Source organism: Emydura macquarii, unplaced genomic scaffold (genome assembly GCF_026122565.2).
Source record: "Emydura macquarii macquarii isolate MOO-44397 ecotype Brisbane River unplaced genomic scaffold, CSIRO-AGI_Emac_v2 contig_2205, whole genome shotgun sequence".
In the NCBI taxonomy this organism is placed as follows: domain Eukaryota; kingdom Metazoa; phylum Chordata; order Testudines; family Chelidae; genus Emydura; species Emydura macquarii.
Window position 1 is genome coordinate 27,591,900 of NW_027132342.1, and position 12,940 is coordinate 27,604,839.

General features: G+C 43.9%; 1 protein-coding gene across 1 annotated transcript in view; it reads right to left on the reverse strand.

Annotated features, from left to right (window-relative positions):
- Positions 1-948: 948 nt before the first annotated feature.
- Positions 949-12,940, reverse strand: part of PLEKHG7 (pleckstrin homology and RhoGEF domain containing G7) — a 38,694-nt gene continuing 26,702 nt past the window's right edge. The window contains exons 6-8 of the mRNA XM_067559108.1: positions 9,806-9,885; positions 8,282-8,426; positions 949-1,061 (exon numbers count right to left, since the gene is read on the reverse strand). Of these exons, the coding sequence (XP_067415209.1) occupies positions 949-1,061; positions 8,282-8,426; positions 9,806-9,885 (338 nt within the window). The remainder of the gene's footprint in view (positions 1,062-8,281; positions 8,427-9,805; positions 9,886-12,940) is intronic.

Below are 12,940 nucleotides of genomic sequence, written 5' to 3' on the forward strand. Positions count from 1 at the left end.
CTCCCACTACAAGCTTCCTTGAGCTTGAACACTTTAACTGTACCTCGCGGCGTTCACCAACCGCAGATTCCAACCGCGTCTAGCCTTTGGGCTCAGACCGGCTTCTAGGCGTCTTGCCTAGCCTTGCACCCTTGTGCTTTTTACAGGTCCCCACGGAAGCTAGTCCTCTGCTAACCCAACCTTTACCTATGCCAGGCAGGACTTGAGACCTAGCCTCCTATAGGGCCGTTGCTGGGAGCTCCCTCCACCAGCCGTACTCTGCCTCCCGGGCGTCAGATCCCCGATGGACCAATCGAGGAGGCACCTGAACGTTCCTCCCGGTGTTAGCTTCCCCAAGTGGGTACTGCTAACTGAGGTAACCTATTAACGTTGCCCCGACTAGTGTGGCAACGGGCCTTTATTCAATATATGACAGTGTGTGCCAGTAAAACCTCAAGCGTTCCTGCGGTTTCACTGGGTGGTGTACTAGTATGGGTGCCAATACTCAATGGAGTCGCAGACCCAAGATAACAATACCCCTGCGGTAGGACGGTAGTGCCCTGTCACCAAGTTGATCAGGCTTGGATCAAATTCACTGAACCCTCCCTTGCAGCAGTGGCTGCTTCTAGACTCCGTACCGTGCCAAATAACAAATGGTGTAAAACGTAAAGGACTCCTGGCCAACGTTTAACGTGCTAACCAGTATGTCCCTTCGTGGTCGCCAAATCTGTTAACCCTGTGAACAGTTATTTAGGGTGAGGGATCTTTGTTCTGGACGCATCTATCAACGGCATACGTATGAACGACAGACGCAGATAGTCCTTCCAAAACAAATGGGGTAATTTATTGAATGACAACTTAACAAAAGCACGAGGGTCTAGACAGAGGGGTTGAACCCCGGACCCAAGTACCCAAACACAACCCGAAGGCAACTTAACCCCGCCCCAAGAGTCTTTTTGTGGCTTGATGTTACACGCTCACGGTATTTCTTCGCCCCTCCTGGCGTTGATGGTACGATCTGGTCACGTCTGCTTCAGTCCCAGGTCCGATGTCGTCTGCTTCGATTCCAGGTCCGAAGAGGCCTACCCACAGTAACCACAACGAGTATCCCCACACAGACTGTCACTAGAATGGACAGCACCCGTTACTAGGTGCTGTAGACCTATATAGTTTTTGGCCGATGGTTAGAGATCCAATCATAGGGCTGGGATTTTCCCGCTCTGAAAGGGTGTGCACACGGCACTATCCTTTGCACTCAGCACCATAAGCTTGTGCACACGGCATCTTAGGCTTATGCACACGGCACTTCATAGCCAGCCCTGGCCTCCGGTTGGCTAGAAAGATGTTACTGGGCAGACTAGACCAACTGTCTTAGCTGACCTTTTCACCTAGGTCCCCTTGATGGACAGGGACCTACTAAGAAAGGGGTTTCCCGCTCTTTTCCAACTGTCACTAGGCAGAATAGAGAACTTGGCTTTGTGCCAAGTGACAGTTTGTGACAGTTAGCACAGCAGGGGACAAAACCTTGTAAAACTCCATTTTGTTAAATGATCTCTATCAACTATACCAAACTATATACACAACCATACATGTACCTTAGGGTGGTTATAGGCCTACACCGTCCCCGACAGTTGCTTGTCTAACTTGCTCTTAAAAACCTCCAGTGATGTTGATTCCACAGTCTCTCCAAGTAATTTGTTCCAGTGCTTAACCACCTTTACAGTTAGGAACTTTTTCCTACTGTCCAACCTAAATCTCCCTTGCTGCAATTTAAGCCCATTATTTTTTGTCCTGTCCTCAGTGGTTAAAGAAAACAATTTATCACCCTCCTCTTTATAACAATCTTTTACCTACTTGAAAACTATTATCATGTTCCCCCTCAGTCTCATCTTCTCCAGACTAAACAAATCCATTTAAAAAACCTTTCTTCGTGTTTTGTTGCCCTCCTCTGGACTTCCTCCAATTTGTCCACATCTTTGTAGAAATGTGGTGGGTGCCCAGAACTGGACACAATACTCCAGCTGAGGCTTTATCAATGCTGAGTAGAATAGGTTAATTACTTCTTGTGTCTTGCTTACAACACAAGTTGTATAATATTACAACACAAGTTGTATAATATATCCTGCAAATATATCCCAGAACGATGTTCACTTTTTTTGGCAACAGTATTAGATGGTTGGCTCATATTTCGTTTGTGATCCACGGTAACCCCCAGATCCTTTTCTGCAGCACTCCTTTCTAGGCAGTCATTTCCCATTTTGTGTGTGTGCAACTGATTTGTTCCTTCCCAAGTGGAGTACTTCGCAGTTGTCCTTATTGAATTTCATCCTCGTTATTTCAGACCATTTCTCTAGTTTGTCAAGATTGTTTTGAATTCTAATCCTGTCCTCCAAAGCGCTTGCAAGCCCTCCCAGCATCATCTGCAAACTTCATAAGTGCATTCTCTATGCCATTATCCAAATCATTTATGGAGCTACTGAATAGAACTGGGCCCAGGACCAATCCCTGCGGGACCCACTCAATATGCCCTTCCAGCTTGACTGTGAAATATTGATAACTGCTCTGAGTATTGTTTTCCAACCAGTTGTTGGAAAGTTTACTTGTTAAATTATTGCTATGAAATATTGTGGCTGTAGCATGTCCATCCCTTATAAAGTCAATTTATTTTTAGAAACAAAATCTCCTGAGGGGACAATACAAGGCATGAGTGTTTTGAAAGAGAGAGAGAGCGCATCACTTTTCCTAGCTGCTCCGTAAGATGGTGCCTCTTGCTTGTGGTCATTATTTTACTGGCATTGTGTAGTAAATTCCCTGCAGACATTACTTCATGCCTCTGACACTGAACGTTGATTTCGATTTCAAGGTGGGACTACAAAGAGGCTCTAATTCAACAGAAGTCTTGAGCAGGAGTTTGTCTTTAAGCGTGTGTATCCCATCCCTCTTCAGCAAAGCATGTGCTGCTGAATCATCTTGGATTTGACTGACTGTGCTTTATTTTGTTCCTGTTTTCAGTGGTGTATACCCTGCACTGTCCTAGATAGTGTTTCTCAAAAGGCCCATATTGCACACAGATATGTATTCAAGGTTTAAGGGTGAAACCCTGGGTCCATTCAGATCAATGGCAAAATTCCCCGACTTCAATGGAGCCAGGATTTCATCCCAAATATTTAGTGTGAGAAGTTGTTATGGGGATTTTTCCTTGTTCCCTGCATTCTGGGCTGCAGTGTTCCTATTACACCCTCTCTTCCTCCTGCATTTTATACTGGGGCTGCATCACAGCACTTGGAGTGGGCCAGACTCTGATTTCATTAACTTTTTTATTCTAAGCTTCCATTAATATAAGTGAGATCTTAACCTAGTCCATTTATTTTATGTTTAGTAGCGTTGGGAGGACAAAGCAAAATTCAATTCTGAGCGTGCAGGCTGGAATCACTTCCCTGATTTGAGGTTAGCTTTTAAAACCATGTATCTCAGAGTGCACTGCAGAGTTCGGGCTGCCATGACATGCCAGTTGTCTCTAAATTTGGTATATTTGAGGTACCTTTTTGATAACCATTTCTCTAGTTCACACAGTTTACTTTATTGTAGTACTTGCTCTTATAAAATGCCGCTCATCCAGGGCCCAAGCATAATTTTTTCGGTACAAACTTGTAACACGGGCCCCTCCACACACAAACCACAATCCCTCATCCCATACATACAATCTCATGAGCCATGACAAATTTTTTCCTCATGGTAATGGGGCTTGCAGCCTGGGCTGGGCCCCCCAGGGCCTCTGGGCCCTAGTAAAGTGTACCCTTTCCCCCGCCCTCCATCAAAGCATCACCGAGTGCCAATCAAACCTTAAAACACTCTTGGGAGATACTACTAGGTAAATGTTTTATAATCCTCATTCTACAGCTAGGGAAAGTGAGCCATGGAGTGGTTAAATTACTAGCCTGAATCAGTAAGTACAGTAAATCCATAGCAGCGCTGGGGATATAACTCAGAACTCGTGTCCCTTACTTCTGTGATCTACACAGAATACAGCTATTCTGTTTTAAAGACGATATTTTCTGAACTAATATAAGAGACTCTCAATAACATTAATGAGAAAGAATCTACGCTTCCCTGTTTTCACAAGCCCACAACTTTCTAGGAGATTTATCTTTTGGGCTGAAATCTCCATTCTCTTTTCACTGTTTAAAGAAAGAAAACTTTCTAATTACTTTTTTAAAATCAGGGTCAGATCAAAGATGGCTGCAGTGTGAACTCTTTGGGGCATGGACCATCTTTTCCTGTGTTTGTACAGCAGCTAACACAATGAAGCCCTGCTGTGGGCCCATGATCCTTGGTACTACCACAATATAAATAAATAACTAATCATAAAAGCTGCCATGGACACAATCTCTAACAAGCAGTATGTGCACTGGTAGTTTCAGGGTGGGAGAAATTATGAAAATAAAGCAGCACTGGATTAAAAATCACTGCTCAGGGTTTTAGTAGAATTCATCAAATCCCCATTTAATATTCTTCCATGCAGCATGACAGACACAGCATCTGCTCCTCTTAGATCACTGCGGAGACAGCTTTAATGGGATTGTAAATATCTCATTCAAACACACAGCCAAATTGTCCCCACAAGTTCCCTTAACATTGTAGACAAGAGTGATCTGAGGGGAAATTTTGGATCCTGTTACTTTTGGGTGTGCCTGCAGTATTCTGTATATTCTAAGCTTTCATTACAAAAAATACCTCTCCCCCAAAAAACCCCCAATGTCTCCTTTTTCCATTGCAGAGGTGCAACTATCACAGTGTAATCCTCTCTGCTGCGGCTAGTTCAGCCTTGAAGAAAATTCTCTCTAGCAGCTGGGAACTCTCCTCTCTCCTACCACATCCACCTCAGTAGGGAGTAGACTTCAAAACCTAAGTGGGGGAATACTTAATAACCTTATTAAGCACAGAAAATATTTTCTTAAAAGAATTAGGAAATTAAATAAAAAATGCCTGTGCTAATGCTGTGCACAGGCCGTTACTTAACTCCACAAGGAATCAGCTGAAGTTATAAATATTTTGCACTCTAACACCAGTACTATCCAGTTACTTAACTCTAAAAATCCCGCTGCCAGACTGTTACGGGGTCTAGGTAGGCTCTGTAACATCATATCCCAGAGCATGGGCAGTGGAATTGCACAGTTCCCGAATGGATCTTCCCAGGCTTCAGTCCCTACAACTAGCTTTTAGAAAACATTTGAAGTGGTATGTCACATCTTCTGCTATCTATCTAGTTGTCTTTTCACTTGTCCCAGAGTTCCTTCTGCTGCCTTTGGTATAATGCCAGACTGGAAAAAGCCCATGAAAAAATTGCATGCAAATCCTATAAACTACCAGGGCAGGTCTAAATAAGGACTTTAAAGTCACTTTCAATGGCCCTGCCCTGGGAAATGCAGTTGACTCTTAATGTAGCCAGATTGACAAGACTGGAGTGCAAGATGGTATACAAGGCAGGTGTTTCGCAGAATGCTAGGAAAGGGTGTAGGGGTTTTTATATATTTATTTAGTTGGAGGAGATGAATATGAAGCCCCGATGGGCTATCATGGATAGTCAAGGACTAAAGTAGTGCAAGTCCTCCTGACCCCCAAAGAAGATTTGCTTTTCCCCCCCCCAACTCAGGATCCTCCCAGGCCAGGTTTAACTCTTGACCAGGAGGTCAGCCACTTGTGGGGAGAAACTTAATGATACTCACATTAGTAACTGAATTTTGGATCAAAGTCAGAATATTAACGACAAAGCCCTGCCAGTCAAATCACAAGAATGAAATCCAGTGTAGTTGTAGCCGTGTTGGTCCCAGGATATTAGAGAGACAAGGTGTGTGAGTTACTATCTTTTATTGGACCAGCTTCTGTTGATGAGAGAGAGAAGTTTTTGAGCTCACACAGCTCTTCTTCAGGTCTGGAAAATCGGTTCCACCTTGCATTTAGCTGTGATGCTTGGAGTACCTTTCCCAGACCTGCAGAAGAGCTCTGCATAAACTCAAAAGCTTGTCTCTCTCACCAATAGAAGCTGGCCCAATAAGTAATTCACCCACCTTGTCTCTCTCAGAATGAAATCCTTCATTTAAATTCAGTCCCAATGATGAAATTATGCTGTAACGCTAACACTGGAAACTGAGTGATTCAAACCCTTGGTTTGAAAGAAATTAGGCTGCCTAGCTATGCTCATGGGGAGGAGCTATTTACAGCCTGTGCCCCACCTCCCCTTTGATGCTGTTACCTTGCACTAATCTGAACTCATAATGAATTTAGCATGTAAAGGAACCTTTATGCTTAAGGTCTTCTGCTCAGATCAGAAGCCACTACATCTGTCGTGTGATATCATTATCCCCATTATTATTATTTATTACTGTTAAGTACCAGTGATGTGTCCAGCACTTGTAGAAGACACAAAAATGAAGTCACTCTCTTCCCTGGGGAATTTTCACTCTAAAACACAGACTCAGAGGAGACAGGATTCACTAAGCGACCAGAGAGGGAATTAGGTTACAGTTTTTTCATGAGTAGTTCTGAATTACTCCTTTCTACAATATGATGTGGTGATGGAGGAGTGTTCTGGGATCGTTAGGGTTTGTGGACATTGTGGAAGAAGTGAGTCTTTAGGAAGGATCTGAATGGAAAGAAGTGGGGACCCGATGTCCTGGGAAACAGAGGTGTCCCATGCACAGTGGACAGCATAGAAGATCGCACAGAGACAGGAGTGGGAAAAGTAAACAAGTGGGGCATTAAGGTTATCTTCATTGACGGATTGAAGAGGGGACATAGGCAGAGTGGAGAGAGACATAAGACACTTCGATAACCTGGGTTCCAGATCTGCTGCAGCTTTTACATGTGATCTGGCAGAGAGCTGAAGTACTATACACTGGCAAAAATTTCATTTCACTGCAGTAGTCCAACTCCTTGGATTTCACATAATATATGCCCAAGAGGTTTTTCAGCAACAAGAATCTGTGTATGCCCAAACTAGCAGCACACACAAGATCAGAGAGGCAGATGTTGCCCTGACCATCACCTGCTGGCTGCAGCGCAAGTCATATGCCATTTGTTTGCTGGATTTAGGCTGTGTTGGTAGGGAGACGCATTTAGAGACACCGAGAGAGACAGACAGTGTCTGCAGCACATTTAAAAAGCTAGTTTTTAAAATTTCTGATGTTAGTATTTTTATCTCCTCTTTAGTTGTGTTTATTCTATTTCCTTCCTGCCCTGGCAGTGGTGCTGAATGCTGATGAGTCAGGATGGATGAACTTCAAGGCTATCAAAAGTTCTGTAGTCTTTTGGTTTTATTTTTCATATCTGTGAATTGGGGGGGGGCGCTATATTGCTTAGTGGACAAGGAGTAGGATTTTGACAGTTCACTGGACCTGTACATGGGGCCTAAACATTTTTAACAGATGCCCCTGTGTTATTTCTACTTTGGATAACTCATTGTTGGGCTCTAGGAGGCGCTAAACTTAAGACAGCATTGAAGATGGTAAATTTCTCTCCCAAAAATCTAGGGTCACTTTATAAGGATCCACAACCCTGGGACAAAGCTGGATTCTCCTCCTCTCCAAATCCACAGGGGAAAGGTTCGCAAGTTAAAATGGAGAGGCTTCAATGACTTGCATGGCTTCCATTGTCATCCTTGGAACTCCCCTCACTCCCGACTCCCATGAACCCAAGGAGGCAGTGACTCTCAAAGGAACTTTCTTCTAGCTGGACTCCCTTAGGAGCCACTCTGTGCAGGGGTGGGAAGAAGGTGAGTGGGCGAGTGCATGTGATGCAGAAGACGGGGGCTTTTCCTCTCTGCTTTCTCAGGATCTCCTGCTATAGACTACTCAAACAGCAGCTATGCAGACTTTAGGAACCTAAAGGGAATAGCACGTAGGTCTGCACAGGGAGTTGTTAGAGAGCAAGGCACTTGGGACAACACTGCAGGAATGCAAAGCAAATTAAAACATACTAAGAAAGGATCCCATCTCCCCCAAGTACAAGACCATGCAGGCAGTATAGAACAACCAGGTCAAGCTAATACTTGGTACACAACTAAAGAAATGTAATCTGCTAGGGTATCTATGCCTCTTTCAGTGTCTTGGGGTAGCGCCTGAATACTGTGGTCTATACGGGAAGGAAATTGATTAACACAATGCAACAGAGTGTGTGTGTGTGTGTGTGTGTGTGTGTGTGTGTGTGTGTGTGTGTGTATACAAACACCAGTCTTATACCTCTGTGTATACACAGTACATAGAAAGCTGCCTTATGAAATATACAAAACATGCATCAAACATACCTGTGACATTTTTTAGTGTCAGTCTTTCTAGTACAGTGCTGGACAGGCCCATTCTACAAGAAACACCATCTTTTACCAAAGACTGCAGCTCAGGAGTAAAGGAAGGGCATACAGATATCGAACCTATATCTGAGCCCCCGTATTTCTGAAAACAGGAAGGGAAAGCACTTGATTACATATTCACAACCTGATATGTATGTTTACAGACTTTAGCCACTAACCATTGCTCACAGCTGGTTTTCCCTGCAGAATGTGCTCAGAGGCCTCGTGTAGATAATAAGCCCCAAAATAAAACCTATATTTCTGCTATGGTCTGAAAATAAGCTCCAAAATAAGCAGCTAACCTGTATGTTAAAATCAAAGCCAAGCCCGAGTGTACATAACATACAATACTAGTTTTTTTTCAAATGCCTTGTTTCTCACAGGTTACTGTTTTCTTCACACTTGTGGGTTTATTGCTGCTAGAAAATATGCCAAGTGCAGAACCCTAGGCAGTCCATATGCATGGATCGGTACTGTCATGTATAAAGAGGAATTTGCAAAAGGCCACACGTGATGCGGTGCCTCTAAAGCATGATTAATGCATACATGGGACAGACCCTCCTCAGGGACCTGCGAGTGTGGTCCAGATGACTGGGAATAGTGTCTATGCCGTGGTGTTGCTGGCATAGACTCTAACCTGTGCCATTTCAAAACCGATAAAATGTGACAGTTGCTGTCTGTTAAAAACCACTGTCTCCTGCAATAATCTATTGCATTACAGCCTGTCACCTTTGCTAAGACATTACTTGAGCTTCATAAATTTAACTGACGTAGTACTCAAAGGCACTCCAAGGCCAGGTGCGGTTTGGTGGTGAATAATAATACCTAGCTCTTACATAGTGCATTTTATCGGCAGATCTCAAAGTGCTTTACAGAGAAGGTCTCATTACTCCCATTTTATGCATGGGCATTAGACATGACTAATCCCAGGCCACACACAAGGGCAGTGGCATAGCCAGAGATAAAACCCAGCACTTCTGAGTTTTTTACTATTTTGTCCACTAGGTTAACGTTTTCACTGTTTCCCTAGGCTTTTCCCCATTTGCTTCCAAAGGTTCTGATTTCTGATGCCCATTACATAAAAGACTGCAAGTTTATAGGATTGATATGTACCATTAGAGTGCCCAGTACACTTCAGCAAATGTTGTTGGCTTTAGGGATCCAGTATTTGGGGTATAGAAACTGGGGGGAATGGTAAAGAAATTAAAGAAATGGCCAATAATACAAACCTTGGACACCATATCAACCCTATAACATACAGTCTTTATACACATCTCTTGTAATTGAAACCTCCCTGAAGAATTATTATGGTGTGTTTTACTCTTTGCTATTTATATTTAAAAAATAGATCACTATCCTTCATATACATTATTCCACTTCCATTTTTCTCTTAAAAACAATTCTTCCAATACATTTTCATAAATACTTTCCAGGCTGCGAAAAACACACACAGTTAGTGTAAATATTTCTGCCCTTTGTTACCTTTTTGTTGCGTTTAGTTTTGGAAATTAATAGGAAATCATTGAATAGAAAGAGATAGACATCAAGGATCCTGGTACTTTCTGAGGAGAAATACAAAACAGTAGCATGATTGTTCTGAGGAACTGCAATTTCTACTCTAAAGCAGATCTGCATAATGTGGCACAGCTAACTTGTACATTTGAATGACCTAAGGCAATTAATGAAAAAAAAAGTCAAGCGTATTTTTCAGGATGCAGTGGATGAAACATTTGTTTTTTTGAAGGTTCTTTTGACAAAGAAGCAGGCCTCCAAATCCGGCACACTACTACTCATCATCTCTTCTGTATTGTTACATATTCCAGACTTGAAAGGCATTCTGCTTTGTCATTTTGGTCATTCATATTTGTGGCACGTTGTAGCCACATTATCATAAAAGACCAAAAGTTTCTCATTGCCAAAATAACTCGGATCATATTTAGAATATCTTTGAAGACAGCTACAAAGAGCAGCATGGTCTCAAACAAACAACTCACTCATGGGGCCCTAGGGAATATTAACCCTATGGCAACTACAGATGCATAAAGAGGGAAAATTCCAATGTTCATTTGGATCCCTTAAAAATAGTTGTAGAAACATCTCAACTAAATGATGCAACTCAGATTTTCACATTGATGGAATTATAAAGATCTTTCAGTAATTACACATAATAGAGTGGAATCAGCTTCCATCACTCGCTTGGAGGTAACAAGAAATAGTGAAACAAATGTCTTTTAAGGGCAAGCTATTTTTTATAAGTTTGATTTGAAGTCTTCAAGGAAGAGGCCCCAGGTCCTGATTGGGGGCTGTAGGTGGCAATTCATGGCAATTCATGGCCTCCTACTTGGAATGAGAGATCTGGGGGGTGATAGTTGGAGTGCACTTGCTCTGCACTTACTTCACAATGGTTCCTGTCCCTCAGGGCTGTCCCGGCTCCCTGCTCTGGTCCATTGGCTCTTGACACAGTGTGCAGATGGGGCCCTCCCCCGTTCCTCGCAATGCTACAACCTGCCCACTTTCTGGTCCTGGAGGTTTTGAGTGTGTGGTTTTTTCCCCCTGGGTGGGCAGGTTGCCCCTGAGATGGGGGCCCTGTGCACGTCGACTGAGTGCACATTGGCAAATCAGGGGTTTGGCTGGGAGGCTGTGGAAGCCACAATGGGAATCTCCTTTTACCTCACCAGGGATTCGGGAGACTACAAAGAGCCAAGGTAACACAAGATGCTTCATTTTATTTGTTTAAAACCTATTTTCTCCACTGTAGGTGTGCTTGCGTCCCTGTGCTGCTGATTGGAGAACTTTGGTCGCAGAGTCTGTTGGGCCTGCACATGTGCAGTCTCTCCTTGTGCTCCCCTCAGTTCCTTCTCCACCGCAGAATCATAGACAAGAACTCTGAAGTAGAGGGGAGGAGGGTGGTTTGTGGAGCACCTATAGGGGGACACACCTCGAAGAACCATCCTCACTGCACAGGGTGAGTAACATCTTCTTTGAGTGTCCATATGGGTGCTCCACTGTAGGTGACTCCCGAGCAGTATCCTTTCTGGAGAGCTGGGACTTCGGAGTCAGGTCAGTTACAGATGACAGCACCATGGAGTCAAAGATGGTGTCGGAGGCAGAGTCCCCAGTGATTGCTTAGTGTTCTGTGAAAGTGTGGACTGATGCCCATGTCACAGTTCTACAAATCTCTGAAATAGGGACATCCTTGAAGAAGGCAATAGATGAGGAGATCGACCTTGTGGCGTGTGTATGAATAGAGTCTGGAGGGGTCATGCTGTAAACTTGGTAACACTGACTGATGCAGTTGAGACCCATTTAGAGAGCCTTTGGGCTGATATTACTGAACCCTTGGATCGTTCTGCAATGGAAAGGAAAAGCCTAGGAGATTTCCTGTAGACCTTTGTCCTGTCAAGGTAGAAGGCCAGGGCTCTTTTGACATCTAGGGTATAGCCTCCCTGTTGTCTTGATGAGGCTTGGAGTAGAAGACTGGAAGATGAATCAACTGATTCATGTGGAATGGAGAGGTTACTTTAGGAATGAAATTTGGATGCAGCCTGAGCATAACCTTGTCTGGCAAAAGTAGTGTGTAGGGGGATGTGCCATCAGAGCTGCTATCTCTCCTATTCTTCTAGTCAAGGTAACTGCTATCAGGAAGGCTGTTTTCATTGATAGATATATCAGCGAACAGGTGGCCATGGGTTTGCAGGGAGGCCTAGTCAAAGCCTTTCAGTACCAGCTTTAGGTCCCATATGGGGGTAGGAAATCGAGGTTGAGGAACCTTTTGGTAGTTGGGTGTGATGGCACTGAGTACCCCTCTATAGGTTGCTGAAAAGCTGTTATAGCTGCTAGATGGACCCTAAGAGAGTTTAGGGATCATCCTGAATTTTTTAAGGATTAGGGAATAGTCTAGGATATGTGGAAGAATTGCAGATGTTGGGGAGATTTGTCAGGACATGCACCAAACTGACACCTGGACCATTTCTGCAGGTAAGTGCGTTGTGTTGAGGACTTCCTACTGTGTAACAGAGCATCTTGAACCCGAACCAAGCAGAAGCCATGACTTGAGGTGGAGAATCCCAAAGGGGGGATGTAGGGTCTGTCCTTCATTCTGCAAGAAGAGGTGTGGAATGGCCGGGAAAGAGAGTGGGGGACACGTATCTCGGTGAATCAGGATGACATGAGCACCATCCTTTTTTATTTTCAGCAGGACCTTCAACAGCAGGGGAAACGGAGGAAAGGCATAGCGAAGATTCTTGTTCCAGGGGAGGAGGATAGCATTGCCCAGGGAGTGCTGTCCCATCCCTGCTCTGGAGCAGCATTGTGGACATTTTTTCTTCAAGTGAGTAGCAAACAGGTCTGTGGATGATGTCCCCCATCGCCTGAATAGATCGTGAAATACTGTTGTGTCTATCTTCCACCCGTGGTCAGGTGGGAATTTGTGACTGAAACTGTCTGCTATCTAGTGTTGTGTGGTCGGAAGGTAAGCTGCAGACAGTGTAACGTTGTGGGAGATGCATCAATCTCGTAACCTCATTGCTTCCATGCATAGGGAGGGTGATCTAGTCTCCCTCTTGTCAGTTGATGTAGTACGTGCAGGCTATATTGTCTGTTAGGATCTTTGTGTGT